Here is a 17,143-nt window from a genome sequence, read left to right as displayed (position 1 = left end):
TCAACTGATTTATAATCCATTAGATCGTACTCAGCAGAAATAAATTATGATAAAATATGATAGAGAATTAATTTAAATTGTAAAAGGCACCCAGAATTTTTTTTAACAAAGATAATCTTCTCGTAAACTAATCACTATTTTTAACAACATTTATTGACTTGATGTAATGTGACAAATGTGACTTTTATGATATAGTTATCTGATCTGTTAAAGCGCCAGGTTGTATAATAGTATCATCAGTAGAAAGTCTCTCTATATCATAATATATGTCATCGCTTTACCCTGAAATAAAATTGTCTGAGGGTCCGAGAGGAAATGTTCCTTCAGTTGTCGTATCTTATTAATTGTTGAATTCAAAATTATGTTTTCTCAGCATGCAAAATATTGAAATTATTAAGCAAAATAATTTGCAAACAATTTGAAGGAAAGCATGTTTTTAGAATGGGGAAGCACAGAGCAGACCAGAGTCAGAAGAACATGCTGGGATTTAGAGTTGAAAAAGATTGTTCTGGGACCTTTGCATGCTCATTGGACCTTGGAATTGGAAGCTACATGTTGTATGCTACAGTATTGCCAATTGTAATCACATTTACTTGATAGGGATATTGTAACAAGGGTTTTTTCATTGCAGCCAAAGGATGCTACACTAAATGTTTTCTAACCATAGAATCATGCAACAGGTCTGTCAAAGAGCATAAAATTTCTTCCACTCTGCTGAGCTTTATCCATGGCCCTTCAATATTTTCAAATATAGATCCAATTATATCTGCTAACAACACCCTTTCAGACCATGCATAAAAATCACCAATTAAATAATTGTTCCTACTCTCTCCTGGTTATTTTGCCAATTATTGTAATCAATCCGATTGTTTGGATGCAAGGTCATTTATCGGAAACATTAACGCTGTTTCTCTCCACAAATGCTACCTGATTTGCTGAGTATAATAATAATTTTTTGTCACACGTAGGCTTACATTTACACTGCAATGAAGTTACTGTGAAAATCCCCTAGTTGCCACATTCCAGCGCCTGTTCGGGTACACAGAGGGAGAATTCAGAATATCCAATTCACCGAACAGCACGTATTTGGGGACTTGTGGGAGGAAACCAGAGCACCCAGCGGAAACCCACGCAGACACAGGGAGAACGTGCAGACTCCACACAGACTGCGACCCAAGTCGGGAATTGAACCTGGGGCCCTGGAGCTGTGAAGCAACAGTGCTACCCACTGTGCTACCGTGCCCATATCTCCAGAATTTTCTGTATTTATTTGAAATTCCAACAGCCCCAGCTTCTCCAATGTCTCAATGTAACTGAACTTCCTCATCTGTGGGACCATTCTCATGAATCTTTTCTGCACCCTCTTTAATGCCTTCACATCCTTCGTAAAGTGTGCTGTCCAGACCTTGATAGAATACTGCAGTTGATGCTGAACCAATGGTTTATACAGGTTTAACAAACCGTCCTTGCTCTTGTATGCCCCTACTTAAAAAAACCAAAATCCCATATGCTTTATTAACCCCTTTTTTCAACTTTAATGACTTGTGCACAATGCTCTCAGGCCCCTCTACTCCAGCATCACCACCCCTTTTATCCTGCCATTGCTTTAGAATTGTGCCCTTTGTTTTATATTGTGTCCCTACATTCTTCCTATGAAACTGAATCACTTCATACTTCTCTGTACTAGATTTCACCTGCCACTTGTTTGTCTGCATATGTCCTCTTGATGCCTGTGACTATCCTCCTTGCAGTTCCCGATACTTCCAAGGTTTTGAGTCATCCGCAAATTTTGAAATTGTGTCTTGAACACCGAAGTACTGGTTATTAATATACATCAGGAAAAGTAGGGGTCCTAACACTGATCCCAGGGAAACCTCGTTGGAAACCATCCTGTAGTCCAAAAGCTACTGCTTACAATGAATGCTCAGTTTTTTTCACTCATTCAATTTCACATCCATGCTGCTACTGTCCTTTTCATTCCATGGGCTTCCGCTTTACTAACCAGTCTGTTGTGTGACACTTTCGCAGATGCCTTTTCAAAATCCATTTGCACCAGATCAAATGCATTATGCTCATTAATCTTCTCTATTCCCTCATCAAAAACTCAAGCAAGTTGGTAAAGCATGATTTGTTCCTTATCAGCTCCACTTCTCTTTTTACCATACCTTTAATATTTATTTATTTATTTTATAAATTTAGAGTACCCAAATCATTTTTTCCAATAAATGGGCAATTTAGCGTGGCTGATCCACCTAGCCTGCACATCTTTGGTTGTGGGGGTGAAATCCATGCAAACATGGGGAGAATGTGCAAACTCCACACGGACAGTGACCCAGAGCCGGGATCGAACCTGGGACCTCGGCGCTGTGAGGCAGCAGGGCTGACCCACCGTGCTGTCCACCTTTAATATTTATATGGCTATAGAAAACTTCGGGATTTCCTTTTCTATTAGCTGCCGGTCTCTTCCTATACTCTCTCTTTGCTTCTCTTATCTATTTTTTCACTCCCCACTCTGAACCTCCTGCATTCATCTTAGTTTTAATTGCTCAGGATATTATCCACAGCATTGGTCATATGCATTCATTTTATGCTTCATCTTACTCTCTATATCCCTTTCACCATCAGAGAACTCTGGGTTTGTTTTCCCTACCTTTTTCCATCATAGGACTGCACCCAAACTTTCTCAGATTTCAACATTGCCATGTAATGGTTGTACACTTGATGACATTGGGGAAGAGCTTTTTGAATGGTTCAAGAAGAATATAAAAAAGACTCACTGGAACTCCAGAACAAATGTAATTTGTTCAAATTATCTAAATTATCTAAATGTCCCTTTAAAGTAATCTTGGGTTGGATCAAGATCGAAAACATGAATGTCCTAATTCATTTTTATTAACCAGAAAAGCCAATGAAGTAACCTTCGATGTAACAAATGAATGGCTTTCAGTCCTGCATTATTTCTAAAGTTCCAGCCTTGTGATGTGTTCAACATTGATGAAACAGAATTTCCCTGAAAGAATGTACCAAGGAAACATATATGTCTACTGCTGGGAGTGCTTAGTGGAAGGAAGCAAGGCATATATGTCTGTGTCTGAGCGTTAACATATATATATACACACCATTAAGCAGCTTCTTCTGATAATTAGTAAAGTCTGGCTGTTTCAAAAATATTTAACAGTTTAACATTTCAGTGAGAAATTTTGGATGATTTTCATAATTTTTGAATTTGATTTGATTTGATTTATTGTCACATGTACTGAAGTACAGTGAAAAGCATTTTTCTGCGGCCGAGGACGTACGTACATAGTAGACACAAGAATAATCAAGAGAACACAAACAGCTGAACAAGGGGCCAAACAAAGCAAATACATGACAATACATTCAGCCTCTGGTTACAAATTTTAGGTTTTCTTTAAATTCATATACAGGACGTGGGCATAGAAGGTTAGGCCGGCATTTATTGCCCATCCCTAAATGCCCTTGAGAAGGTAATGATGAGTTGCCTTCTTAAATTGCTGTAGTCCATGTGGTGTGGCTCACCCACAATGTGGTTAGGGAGGGGGATCCAGGATTTTCACTCAATGGCAGTGAAGGAACCATAATATATTTCCAAGTAAGGATGGTGAGTGGCTTGGAGGGGAACTTCGAGATGGTGATGTTCCCACACATCTGTAGTGAGATGGTTAGATTCTCCCTTATCGGAGATGGTCATTGCTTGACGCTTATGTGACGTGAATGTTACTTACTGCCTGACATTGTCGAGGTCTTGCTGCATTTGGACATGGACTGCTTCAATATCTGAGGAGTTGCAAATGGTGCTAAATATTGAGCAATCATCAATGAACATTCCCACTTCGGACCTTGTTACAGAAGGAAGGTCATTTATGCAGCAGCTGAAGATGGTTGGACCTTGGGCATTACTCTGAGGAACTGCTGCAGTATTGTCCTGGAGCTGAGATGATTCATCTCCAACAACACAACCATCTTCCTTTGTGGTAAGTATGACTCCAACAAATGGAGTGTTCCTCCTGACTCCTTTTGACACCAGTTTTTCTAGGGCTCCTTGTTGCCATATAGGGCAGTCACTCTCTTACCTCACCTCTGGATTTCAGTTCCTTTATCCATATTTAAACCAAGACTGTAATGAGGTCAGGAGCTAACTGATCCTGGCGGAACTCAAACTGAACATCACTGAGCAAGTTATTGCTGAGCAAATGTGTTGATAGCACTGTTTATGATGCCTTCCATCACTTTACTGGTGATCAAGAGTAGACTGATGGGGCAGTAAATTTCCAGGTTAGATTTGTCCTGCTTTTGTTTGTATTTGGGGACATCCTGAGCAATTATTCACATTGCCAGGTAGATGTCAGTGTTATAGCTGTACTGGAACAGCTTGGCTAGAGGTACGGAATGCTTCAGTATTATTGCCAGAATATTGTCAGGGCCCATAGCCTTTGTCGTATCCAGTAACTTCAGCTATTTCTTGATAGCACGTTGAGTGAATTGAATTATCTAAAAACAGGCATTGGGTTGCTGGAGACCTTCGGAGGAGACCAAGATGGAACATTCACTTCGCACTTCTGGCTGAAGATTGTTGTAAATGCTTCAGCCTTATCTTTTACATTGATGTGCTGGTGAGGATGGCGATATTTGTGCAACATCTTCCTTCAGTGAGTTGTTTAATTGTCCACCACCATTCATGACTGGATGTGGCAAGACTACAGAGCTTAGATTAGATCCATTAGTTGGAAACTTGCTTATTCTGTTTAGCACGCAAGTAATCCTGAGTTGTAACTTCACCAGATTGACATCTCATTTTAAGGTCTGGTGCTGCTCCTGGCATGTCCTCCTGTACTCTTCATTGAACCAAAGTTGGTCCCTTGGATTGGTGGTAATGGCAGACTTTGGGACATGCAGGGCCATGGGTTACAGATTGTGGTTGAGTACAGTTGTACTGTTGATGGTGTGCACCGCCTCTTGGATGCCATGGAATATGCCAGACCATGAGCTTGCAAATTGTGATTGAGTACAGTTCTGCTGCTGCTGATGGTGTATAGCACCTCTTAAATACCCAGTCCTGAGTTGCTAAGTGGTTTTGAAAACTATCCCAATCAGCACAGTGGTAGTGACATGGCGGATATCCTCAATGTGAAGATGGAACTTTTTCTTCACGAGGACAGTGTGGTGGTCACTCTTACCATACTGGCATGAACAGATGCATCTGCGACAGACAGATTGGTGAGAATGAGCTCAAGTATATTTTTCCCTCTTGTTGGTTTTGTCACCACGCGCCAGTCTAGCAGCTATGTCTTTATCACTCAGCCAGCTCGGTCAATAGAGTCGCACTGAGCCACTCTTGGTGATGAGCATTAAAGTCCTCCCCCCGCCCCCCCCCCCCCCCCCCCCCCCAGAATACATTATGCACCCTTGCCACCCTCAGTCCTTCCTCTAAGTGGTGTTCAATATGGAGGAGTCCTGATTCATCAGCTGAGGCAGGGGTTGCTAAGCCCACACCTCACTCTATCCCCATAACCCAGTAGCCCCACCCAACCTTTTTGTTTTGGACACTAAGGGCAATGTAGCATGGCACCTGCACATCTTTGGACTGTGGGAGGAAACCGGAGTATTCGGAGGAAACCAACGCAGACACGGGGAGAACGTGCAGACTCCGCACAGACAGTGACCCAAGCTGGGAATTGAACCTGGGACCCTGGAGCTGTAAGCAACTGTGATAACCACTGTGCTGCCGTGCTGCCATGAGACTTCATGGAGTCCAGAATAAATGTTGTGGACTCCTACGGCAATTCCATCCCAAATCTCTGCTGTGTCTGTCCTACTGTTGGGACAACACATGCCCAGGAATGCTGATGATGGTATCTGGACTATTATCTGTTAGCCATGATTCTGTGAGTATGACTATGTCAGGCTTTTGCTTGACTAGTGTGTGGCACAGCTCTTCCAATTTTGACATAAGTTGGGAAGGAAAACTTTGCAGGATCAACAGGGCTGAGTTTGCCATTGCCCTTTCCGGTTTCAGTGGATGCTGGGTGGTCCTCCCGGTTTCATTCCTTCATAGACTATCTCGTGATTCAATACGATTGAGTGACTCTAGACCATTTCAGAAGGCGTTTAAGAGTCGACCACATTGTGTGGGCCTGGATCGCATGACAGCCAATTTCCTTTCCTAAAGGAAGGATTGCTAGTCCAGTAAGAATGCCGTTACACCACTTCCTCCCCAATACTAAAAGGTTAGAATAGAAAGGTGTTATTCATTGTGGATATCTGCCCTGAGCAACTTGACATTTAAGTCAAACAAATGTGAAATTTTTCTGACTCCCAATAAGAACTACTATTGAGATTCTGGAATTGAAATTCGGAAACTGGAGTTATCAATCTTGGGTCACCAGAAGAAATTTCTGGCTCGAAAAAAGCTAACTTCTTGTGGGGTCAATAAGGAATTTGTGATATGTCTTCTGAATGCAATGAATTTTGTTGTTAGAAGTTGGGATCATATGAGTCTGAGAAACGTCCCAAATTGCTTTTGCCATGTACAAACTAAATCTGTGCAAGAGTGAATATTTTCCAGTGAACCCCCTCCCCGGAAAGGAGAGCTGATCTGGGGAGGCTGTTGTTTCGTCCGTCCAAGACTAGCTGCCAGTATCTGGGTATTCACGCTTTAAAAACTTAACTTTCCTAGCCTGGTAGATGGGGTGAAGGCCGATTTGAAACGGTGGGATGCCCTCCCTCTGACCGCAGTGGGAAGGGTGCAGATTGTGAAGATGAATATTCTCCTTTCTTCCTAAGGTTTTCTTTTGCAGGGTTAACAAATAGATTTTTACATTTGTTTGTGCGGGTAAGACTTCTCGGGTTCGGAGGACATTTTTGAAAAGGAATAGCCAGTGGGGGGGGGGGGGGGGGGTGTGGTTGCCATTACCCAATCTGTTATGCTATTACTGGGTAGAAAATATTGTTAAGGTTATAGGGTGGGTTCGACGATCCAGACTGTATATAGTGGTGGATGGAAGAGGTTTCATGCATAGGGTCAAGTCTGAGGGCCCTGGTCACAGCACCACTCTCTTTTTCCCCTGCTGGATTCTCTTCTAGTCCGGTGGTGATAGCCACTTTGGATATTTGGAAACAGTTTAGGCAGCATTTTAAAGTGAGCTACATGTCTTTGTTTTCTCCGATTTGTAGAAACCATAGATTTGTGACATCTGGCTTAGACTCGTTGTTTAGGGCATGGAAGAGGGAGGGGTTGGAGAGGTTTAGAGTCTTGTTTCTGGAGAATAGGTTCGCCGGCCGCGACGAGTTGTTAGAGAAGGAATGTAATTTCCCGAGAGGGAATGTAATAATAATAAGTATTTGGGCACTTTCAGGTGCGTGATTTTTTAAGCCTTCATTTTCTCTGGAGTCTATTCACAGGGTCAACTCCACATCCTCATGTATGAGGTTAAGCCTGATCCAGTTCAAGGTGATGCATGGGGTGCATATGAGTGAGTTCTGTTTGGGGCTGGAGGATAGGTGTGAGCGGTGTTCCCAAGGACTGGCGAATCGCATGCCCATATTTTGGTCTTGCCTCAAGCTTGTTAGTTTCTGGGTTTCCTTTGTTGATATGATGGCGGGGAGTTTGGGCGTTCAACTGGAACCATGTCCGTTGGTGGCTATTTTTGGAGTGTGCTGCAGATAGGGATGAAGGTAGATGTCTTAGCCTTCGCCTCTCTAATAGCCCGGTGGCGAGTTCTGCGTGGGTGGAGGTCCCCGATGCCACCTAAGGCTTCAGCTTGGTTGGGCTGATGGAATTTTTGTACCTCAAGAAGATCAAGTACACCACGAGGGGCTCAGTGGCAGCCTTTCATCTCCTTTTTCAGGGGACTGGTTCCAGTAGCTATTGTGTGCGTGAGAGGGTTTTTTGGGGCTTTTTAGTTGGGTTGAGAGTAAGGTATGGTTTTGGTTTTTTTGAGGTGTAAGGGGGTTTAGGGGATTGGGTGGTGTGTTTTGGGAATACAATGGGGTTGGGGTTGATGATACTGTTGTTGGATTTATGATAATAAAAATGTTATTTGAATAAAAATGTATATTTTTTTGTACTTTTTAAGACAACCTGCATATGCTCTTGCATAAAAGAAAATAATTCTGCAAATGGAATGCTTTCACGGAATGGGCAGCCTTTGGAACAGATGTTCGAATAAGATGAATTAATCAAGCTACATACAAAAAAACATACAAATTAGGATCAGGAGTAAGCCACTCAACCCCTCAAGCCTGCTCTGCCATTTAATAAGATTGTGGCAAATCTGATTGTAACTTCAATACCATATTCCTGCCTGCTCCCCAAATAACGTTTCACCCTCCTGTTATCAAGAATCTATCTAGCTCAGCCTTAAAAGATATTCAATGACTCTGCTTCCACTGTCTTTTGAGGAAGAGAGTTCCAGAGACTCACAACCCTCTGAAAGAAAAAAAATACTGCTCATCTTTACCTTAAATGAGGGGCCCGTTATTTTTAAAATGTGACCCCAGTTCAAGATTCTCTGAAAAGAGGGAACATATGGTACGCCGTTTTAATTGCCACCGTCTGGGCCACCATGCCTGTGACTGTAGTAATATTTTGAATACTTGCACGAACTGTGAATCCTCTTTTCCCCTCTCCTCCTTTAGAACTAAGTCCTTACCCTGTGAAGCAGTGGCTACGAAGGCAGAAAAAGTGGCCTTGTGTAACAGATGTCAGCCAGTGGTTGTGGTGCATCAAGTACCTGGGCAAGTAGCTCCAACCCCCAGTGGCTGCAGATGGCGATCCATAGAAAAATGGTTTCCTTTCTCCTATACAATGGTAATGGGCGCTGGTAGTCTGCTGAGGCTGGCAACAATTGTGTTTGATTTCACTCAACACCATCATTCGTGATTTTTTTTGTTTGAACAATGGTGTACTTCAAACATGGCAATAATTTAGAATTTTGTTCTAAAGAGATGATCTGCAGGTGGGGAAGGTGAATCTGGTAAAGCTTTTGCATTTATTCAATGTGGCAGCTCAAGCGTTGCGTTGATCGTGATAATTCCGGTTTGCTACCTATGGTCTTTGATTAAGAAGTTAGGACAATGAGCTTATCACTAAGACATAGTTAGTCAGTGCCAATTGTGAGAAGCCAGCGATAACTTTTCCTTCTCAAATCTGTAAGAACATGCTGCCTAAATCTTAATTTTATTGAATATTACAGCAAAAGCACTCTCTTATGAAAAAGCTTCCATAGCTGTCAACAGGCCTGCCTGTCCTTTGTTTATCTCTGATAAGGACATGTCCCTAGCACAGGCTGTAAAACAAGACATTCCCAAAGCTTGATACAGTTGAGCCTCATGACCCAATTGTAAACCTACCGACCACCCCGCCGTGTGTTTTGCAGGAAAGATGGCCCGCCAGCAGGATCTATCCTTGCCGGCGGGAAGCCTGTGCTTTGGCACATGGGAACAGTATTTCTCGCCGCCGTGAACAGTCGGTAAATTCCACCCACTGACTGAACAATGGTTAAATAAACTCTCAAAAATAACACATAAATCACATTAGATAGTTCTTCACAGCAACCTTAACGGTTCAAATGCTCCATTTCTGTTAGGCATGTTGGATTAAAACTACCTCTTCTAATGCTATTAAACTTCAGAGATATTTAAGGAAATTACAATCAATAAAAAAACTAGGTGTTTATGTATAACTGGGACAGCTTTTGTCTTCCATTTGCTCAGAGGTTTTAGATGTATTCACAAGAGGCATTGTTTTAAAGTGTGCTACTTGTACCAAATTCAGGATTCCAACTAAGGAAGAGTGTAGGAGCTGGGTGATAGGTTAGTGCAGAAGGCTCATAGGTGGCAATTATAGTTCAATACAGATAAATGTGAAACAGAATAATTTGGAAAAATTAGCAACAAAATAAGGTTAAATAAAAGATTAATAAATGGTAGAGAAAAATCTACATGTATTCATATTTTAAAAAAATATTTTTTTTAATACTGGCATGAACAGGCAAATAGGATTTTGGGTTTTACCTGAAACCATTGAACGCAAAAGCAAGAGAGATTAAATTAATTTTGTACAGGTTGTTAGCCCACAGTAGAATATCGCACGCATTCTTTTGTATTAGAGATGTGGAAATGTTGCAGTGAAGCTTCACTGATATAATACAGGGATAAAGGGTTACAGCTTTGAAGAAGGGCTCAGAAGATTATGGAAAGAAGAGAGTTAGATATCATAGAGAGTTACATAGATTGACTGCACAGTTGCATTTGACATATTTCACAATATTGTCAGGCTGGCTGTTTTTCTCAAGGATATGAAAGGGTGTAAGAAATAACCAGAGACCTTGTTCATAAACTATAAGCCTCAATACCTCCAATTCAGACAGCTGCCAAGGGCCACTGAGTTCCCCAGTCTTAATCCTCTCTCACATTATGTACCAGTTTCTCCTACAGAAAGAAAAGTAATTCATTTGTTTTGACCTTGCATATTAATAAAAATGCCCTTTGTTTATGTCGTGCATTCACTTTGTATTCTGTGTTCAACAAGTTTTGACTTCTGAAATAATATTGCAAATAAAATGTTTCTGTTCAAAGGAAGTTGATATGTCATCTGGAGTATGTTGAATGAAATTAGTGTTTTTTCATTGTACATTGTTCAGTAAGCTGTTTATATTTTCAGGTTCTTTCAGCATTGATATAATTTGAGGTGGCAACTCAGTGTGTTTTTATTTGGTTTTATTTTTCAGAGTCTTCCTCCGAGCAATAAATCAGTATGCAGATATACTGAACAAGAGATTTCTTGATCAAGCAAACTTTGAGCTTCAGGTAAGTGAAGTAAAGCCAACATCCTGGAATCTTTGGATCATATAGTGAGATTAGTTTGGCTACAAGTACAAATTATGTTTGCAGATGTGAGAAATATGAGAATGACTAGAGCGAGGGTAGGTCCGATCAAGGACAGTAGCGGGAGATTGTGTATTGAGCCTGAAGAGATAGGAGGGGTCTTGAACGAGTACTTTTCTTCTGTATTTACAAATGAGAGGGGCCATATTGTTGGAGAGGACAGTGTGAAACAGATTGGTAAGCTCGAGGAAATACTTGTTAGGAAGGAAGATGTGTTGGGCATTTTGAAAAACTTGAGGATAGACAAGTCCCCCGGGCCTGACGGGATATATCCAAGGATTCTATGGGAAGCAAGAGATGAAATTGCAGAGCCGTTGGCAATGATCTTTTCGTCCTCACTGTCAACAGGGGTGGTACCAGGGGATTGGAGAGTGGCGAATGTCGTGCCCCTGTTCAAAAAAGGGACTAGGGATAACCCTGGGAATTACAAGCCAGTTAGTCTTACTTCGGTGGTAGGCAAAGTAATGGAAAGGGTACTGAAGGATAGGATTTCTGAGCATCTGGAAAGACACTGCTTGATTAGGGATAGTCAGCACGGATTTGTGAGGGGTAGGTCTTGCCTTACAAGTCTTATTGAATTCTTTGAGGAGGTGACCAAGCATGTGGATGAAGATTGGGGCAGCACGGTAGCCTTGTGGATAGCACAATTGCTTCACAGCTCCAGGGTCCCAGGTTCGATTCCGGCTTGGGTCACTGTCTGTGCGGAGTCTGCACATCCTCCCCGTGTGTGCGTGGGTTTCCTCCGGGTGCTCCGGTTTCCTCCCACAGTCCAAAGATGTGCAGGTTAGGTGGATTGGCCATGATAAATTGCCCTTAGTGTCCAAAATTGCCCTTAGTGTTGGGTGGGGTTATGGGGATGGGGTGGCGGTGTTGACCTTGGGTGGGGTGCTCTTTCCAAGAGCCGGTGCAGACTCGATGGGCCGAATGGCCTGCTTCTGCACTGTAAATTCTATGATAATCTATGATAAAGCAGTGGATGTAGTGTACATGGATTTTAGTAAGGCATTTGATAAGGTTCCCCATGGTGGGCTTATGCAGAAAGTAAGGAGGCATGGGATAGTGGGAAATTTGGCCAGTTGGATAACGAACTGGCTAACCGATAGAAGTCAGAGAGTGGTGGTGGATGGTAAATATTCAGCCTGGATCCCAGTTACCAGTGGCGTACCGCAGTGATCAGTTCTGGGTCCTCTGCTGTTTGTGATTTTCATTAATGACTTGGATGAGGGAGTTGAAGGGTGGGTCAGTAAATTTGCAGACGATACGAAGATTGGTGGAGTTGTGGTTAGTGAGGAGGGCTGTTGTCGGCTGCAAAGAGACATAGATAGGATGCAGAGCTGGGCTGAGAAGTGGCAGATGGAGTTTAACCCTGAAAAGTGTGAGGTTGTCCATTTTGGAAGGACAAATATGAATGCGGAATACAGGGTTAACGGTAGAGTTCTTGGCAATGTGGAGGAGCAGAGAGATCTTGGGGTCTATGTTCATACATCTTTGAAAGTTGCCACTCAAGTGGATAGAGCTGTGAAGAAGGCCTATGGTGTGCTCGCATTCATTAACAGAGGGATTGAATTTAAGAGCCGTGAGGTGATGATGCAGCTGTACAAAACTTTGGTAAGGCCACATTTGGAGTACTGTGTACAGTTCTGGTCGCCTCATTTTAGGAAGGATGTGGAAGCTTTGGAAAAGGTGCAAAGAAGATTTACCAGGATGTTGCCTGGAATGGAGAGTAGGTCTTACGAGGAAAGGTTGAGGGTGCTAGGCCTTTTCTCATTAGAACGGAGAAGGATGAGAGGCGACTTGATAGAGGTTTATAAGGTGATCAGGGGAATAGATAGAGTAGACAGTCAGAGACTTTTTCCCCGGGTGGAACAAACCATTACAAGGGGACATAAATTTAAGGTGAAAGGTGGAAGATATAGGGGGGATGTCAGAGGTAGGTTCTTTACCCAGAGAGTAGTGGGGGCATGGAATGCACTGCCTGTGGAAGTAGTTGAGTCGGAAACATTAGGGACCTTCAATTAGCTATTGGATAGGTACATGGATTACGGTAAAATAATATAGTGTAGATTTATTTGTTCTTAAGGGCAGCACGGTAGCATTGTGGATAGCACAATGCTTCACAGCTCCAGGGTCCCAGGTTCGATTCCGCCTTGGGTCACTGTCTGTGCGGAGTCTGCACGTCCTCCCCGTGTCCCGGGTGCTCCGGTTTCCTCCCACAGTCCAAAGATGTGCAGGTTAGGTGAATTGGCCAATGATAAATTGCCCTTAATGTCCAAAATTGCCCTTGGTGTTGGGTGGAGGTGTTGAGTTTGGGTAGGGTGCTCTTTCCAGGAGCCGGTGCAGACTCAAAGGGCCGAATGGCCTCCTTCTGCACTGTAAATTCAATGATAATCTATGATTAATCTAGGACAAAGGTTCGGCACAACATCGTGGGCCGAAGGGCCTGTTCTGTGCTGTATTTTCTATGTTCTATGTTCTATGTTGTGGGTGACTCGGCACATACTGTAAAATAAGAATAAAAGTTGCAAACAATATATCATCATGAGTATCTCTTTAAATTGGAACTTGTGAGGATAGATAGTTGTTGAAGAAAATAATAGTCTGCACTTCGAGTATTCGCTAAAGGTCCTTTATTTAACACGAAGTTCGCGGGGCGATTAGATAGCCCAAAGTAATTCCAATTGTCCACCTTCTGCAGAGGTAAGGCAAGCAATTTATATGTTACAGTAAGCAATATCTAGGACAAAATACATTCTTTAGATTAGCAAAATAGACAGAAAAGCGAGCAGGCCGGAGTTAGAGTTTAATAACAGGCCTTGAGTTCCTCGCCTAAGAAAAATAATAATTGTCTGCTGTCAGCAAAACAGTGTGCAGCTGTATGCTTGTTTACATTGTATGACCTTCTGACTGTTTCATACAGATCCTCTTGACTAAAAATAAGGCTAAATATCCATCATGCTTTGCCAAGTGCCTATTTCCATGAAATATAGTCAAGCAGTCGGTTAAAATGAATATAGAGTATTAAGGCAGCTAATCCGCCAACTGAAGTCCCTCCTACAATTCCCTCCTTGTTGATCTTATGATCAATACATTGTTAGTACATTACAGTGTCCCCAGCGCATAGGGTGCAGTTACAGAAGGACGTTGCCCTGCCCTGCTTTAAACTATCGTTGGCACCAGAAGCAGAGAAAGGGATAGAGGGAGTGGTCAATGCACTATTACAGCAAGGGGTGCTGAAGAGGACACAAAGCCCCTGTAACACCCCTATACTCCCCATTCCAAAAGTAGGACGACCCAACGAGTGGCGATTTGTGCAAGATCTCAGAGCTGTCAATAAAATTGTTATCCCTATTACCCCATTGGTGCCGACACAAATTTTTTTTTCCCTTCAGCACCCCTTGCTGTTATAGTGCATTGACCACTCCCTCTATCCCTTTCTCTGCTTCTGGTGCCAACCGGTATTGTTTCAAGCAGGGCAGGGTAACGTTCTTCTGTAACTGCACCCTATGTGCTGGGCAGAATGTACCTTTCCAACATGATTTTTATGCTGGGCCCATAGATGTGCCGGTACCTGGGCCAGGACTGAAGGGAGTAAATGATGGTTGTTTCTGGGCGGTTGTTGTCTTTCAAATGTTCCTATTTCCTCTTTCCAGGTCACTCTGCCCTCTGCTTGCCATAAAATTCTATCAGGCAATTTTGTCCATCTATTTCAACAACAATCTGACTGTATGACAGTATGACCTTTTTCTTTCTGGCCTCTTTCATCAGTTCTCCCATTTGCTTTGCCTTAGCGGGATGTCTTACGGCCAATGTAAAATGGGGTTCTGAAGTTAAACCCATCCTAAAGAGGTCCCTCGGACTATTGGTCAACTGTACTAACATTCCTAATCCCACAACACCGAAAAATAAAAATGGGGTGACATGCAATGTTGTCTGCCTTCCTAGGTGACATTGCACTTGTAAATTGTATGCGGGCTCATCCTCACGAGCATACCAAGCCGTGCAGTGGGTCACTATGCTCTCTCGGCTGGTCTCTATCAGGTGTTTTAATAGCTGCGCCCAAGGGTCAGTAATCTTCTGTAAGGCTTCCTGTAGTTGTTTAATGATGGTGCTGTAAGGGTTAATGCCCAGCTGCCAGAAATATAACACAGACACAGAGCGATCTGTCTCTTGGTCAGAAGCTATTAAATTCAAAAACTGATGAGCTCGTATCTGAGGCAGTTCCATGAACATGGCACTAATAGTGCAATGTATTATTGCCCCCAATTTGCAGAGTGTCTGTCTGCCAAGCAGAGGGAGGGGGCGTAGTTTTGAAATAATCATAGTATCGACCAGGGGAATATCATCAATTTCCAGGTTAGTCGGGCATGATACAGGCTCCGTCATGGGAATACAGGCTACTCCCACAGTGGCAATAGAGGACTCACCGGGGGTTAGTTCCACGGAGGGGCGCACAGACGACATAGTAGCGCTGGTATCGACCAGAAGGTTCACTTAATGATCTCCTATTTTAACCGTTGTCATAGGTTCATCTCTTACTGAGTTGGACAGTCTGATCATGGCATCCTGTACCACCTTTTCGCCATGGCTCCCATATTGGTTTTGAGTAGGGTTCGGGTCAGAGTACGTAAAGGGAGGTGGGGGAGGGGGCATGTCTCCAAGTGGGGCGCCTCCTTCCTGGGGGTTAAAGTTACATTCACGAGCCCAATGTCCCTTTGCCCCACATCTTCTACATTGATCCTGGGATTTATCTCTCCCTTGCCAATGTCCTCTGCCTCTACCCCTACCTCTCTGCCCTCTGCTGACCCCGACCATGCCCTCTCTTTCCTTGGTAGAATTGCCCTGTGATTCTAGGCATTTGATCCTTGGGGGCTATGAACAGTCCTTCTCGGTCCATGTTTACCAAGGAGGCAAGCACTGCCGTCCATGGCTGTGTTTGCCAGGTGAGATTAATCAATTTGTAACTTTGTGCATGCTCTGGTAGCATGCAATTCAACAATGTCTGCACCGCTAAAGGGCCATTGTCTTCCAATACAACACCGGCATGTTCCTCCCAACAGTTCTTAAAACTGGCCATAAATTCGGGCAGCCTCTCACTCTTCTTCTGCAAAAACCGTGTCACCTCGCCTATGTCACTGTGCTTCTTGGCCCCTTGCATAATAGCCTCTTTCCCCCTATTTGCTAACCAGTGTTCAAGGGACTCATCTTCATCATTGTGAGCCCAGTTCACGTTTATACCAAGTGGGACTGCGATCCAATCTTTTAAAGCTGGCCAAGATTTACCACAAGAGTATTTTAAAAGCAGCAAAACATCCCCTGGGAGGGGCTATAAATAGCACACATTTGCTGTAACCAGTTATGGAACGCGAGAGGTTTCTTTATTGGGACCGGAGTCTCTTGAACCATAGCCCTTACTTCAGCAGGGGTCCAAGGTTTTAGGACAGGTACATCTATCATTATCTTGGGGTGCTGCATACAGGTCTGCTGACCGAAGCTGTCTGTCGGGCACTGTACTGTCGGGCAAAGTCATACCCCTACGAGAGGATGGTTCGGCGGCCGCCGGTTCTACCTCCCCTGCAGGAGCGGCGGCTACATCAAGCTGATTATGTAGCAAACCGCTCTGTGCATTACTCCTTATCACCAGCTGCCGGGCTTGCCCTCCCACTGGCTGCTGTGCTCTCATCGCAGCTGCCATCAGTAAAAGGTCCTTGAATTCTTCTGACGGTGCAGATGCCTCAGTTAAAACTTTTGGATATATCCTTGCTGCTGCCGTCTCTGTCTGTTTATTGTCATTCTCATTCTTTACTGTATCTTTACTCTCTCTGCTATTCTTACATTTGATCTTTGGGTTCTCATTCTTTACTGTATCTTTACTCACTTCGCTATTCTTACATTTGATCTTTGGGGGCTGGTGCCTTCCAGCCACTTCCTTCCATGTCTGAAAGCACCACAGCATATAATTATAATCCCAATTAGGGTCTCCCCTCCCATTTCTTGACACAGTTTCCCATGTTTCAGTCAGCGGTATTTTAAAACTACCCCGTACGGCCAAGCCGCGTGGGACCACCCATATAAATCGCTACTGAATGTTACCGCATATCGAAGTTCTCCGTTTTCTCTTATCGCAGTGTCAGCTGGTGATCCCAGCGGGATGTGGGGATCTCCTACCTTTCTCCGTTGCCTTACGATTGTTTTTATCCGCTGTTCTGTGATCTTACTAATTTTCACTCCCTTATCA

General features: G+C 43.3%; 1 protein-coding gene across 1 annotated transcript in view; it reads left to right on the top strand.

Annotated features, from left to right (window-relative positions):
• The window catches only part of dock1 (dedicator of cytokinesis 1), an 850,868-nt gene that overhangs the window by 523,004 nt on the left and 310,721 nt on the right, over positions 1 to 17,143 (top strand). Inside the window, exon 27 of the mRNA XM_072479204.1 lies at positions 10,752 to 10,830. Coding sequence (XP_072335305.1) covers positions 10,752 to 10,830 — 79 coding nt within the window. The remainder of the gene's footprint in view (positions 1 to 10,751; positions 10,831 to 17,143) is intronic.

Source organism: Scyliorhinus torazame, chromosome 16, assembly GCF_047496885.1.
Source record: "Scyliorhinus torazame isolate Kashiwa2021f chromosome 16, sScyTor2.1, whole genome shotgun sequence".
NCBI classification, from domain to species: Eukaryota; Metazoa; Chordata; class Chondrichthyes; order Carcharhiniformes; family Scyliorhinidae; genus Scyliorhinus; species Scyliorhinus torazame.
Note: the sequence above shows the minus strand (reverse complement) of the source record. Positions and strands in the feature narration are given on the sequence as shown.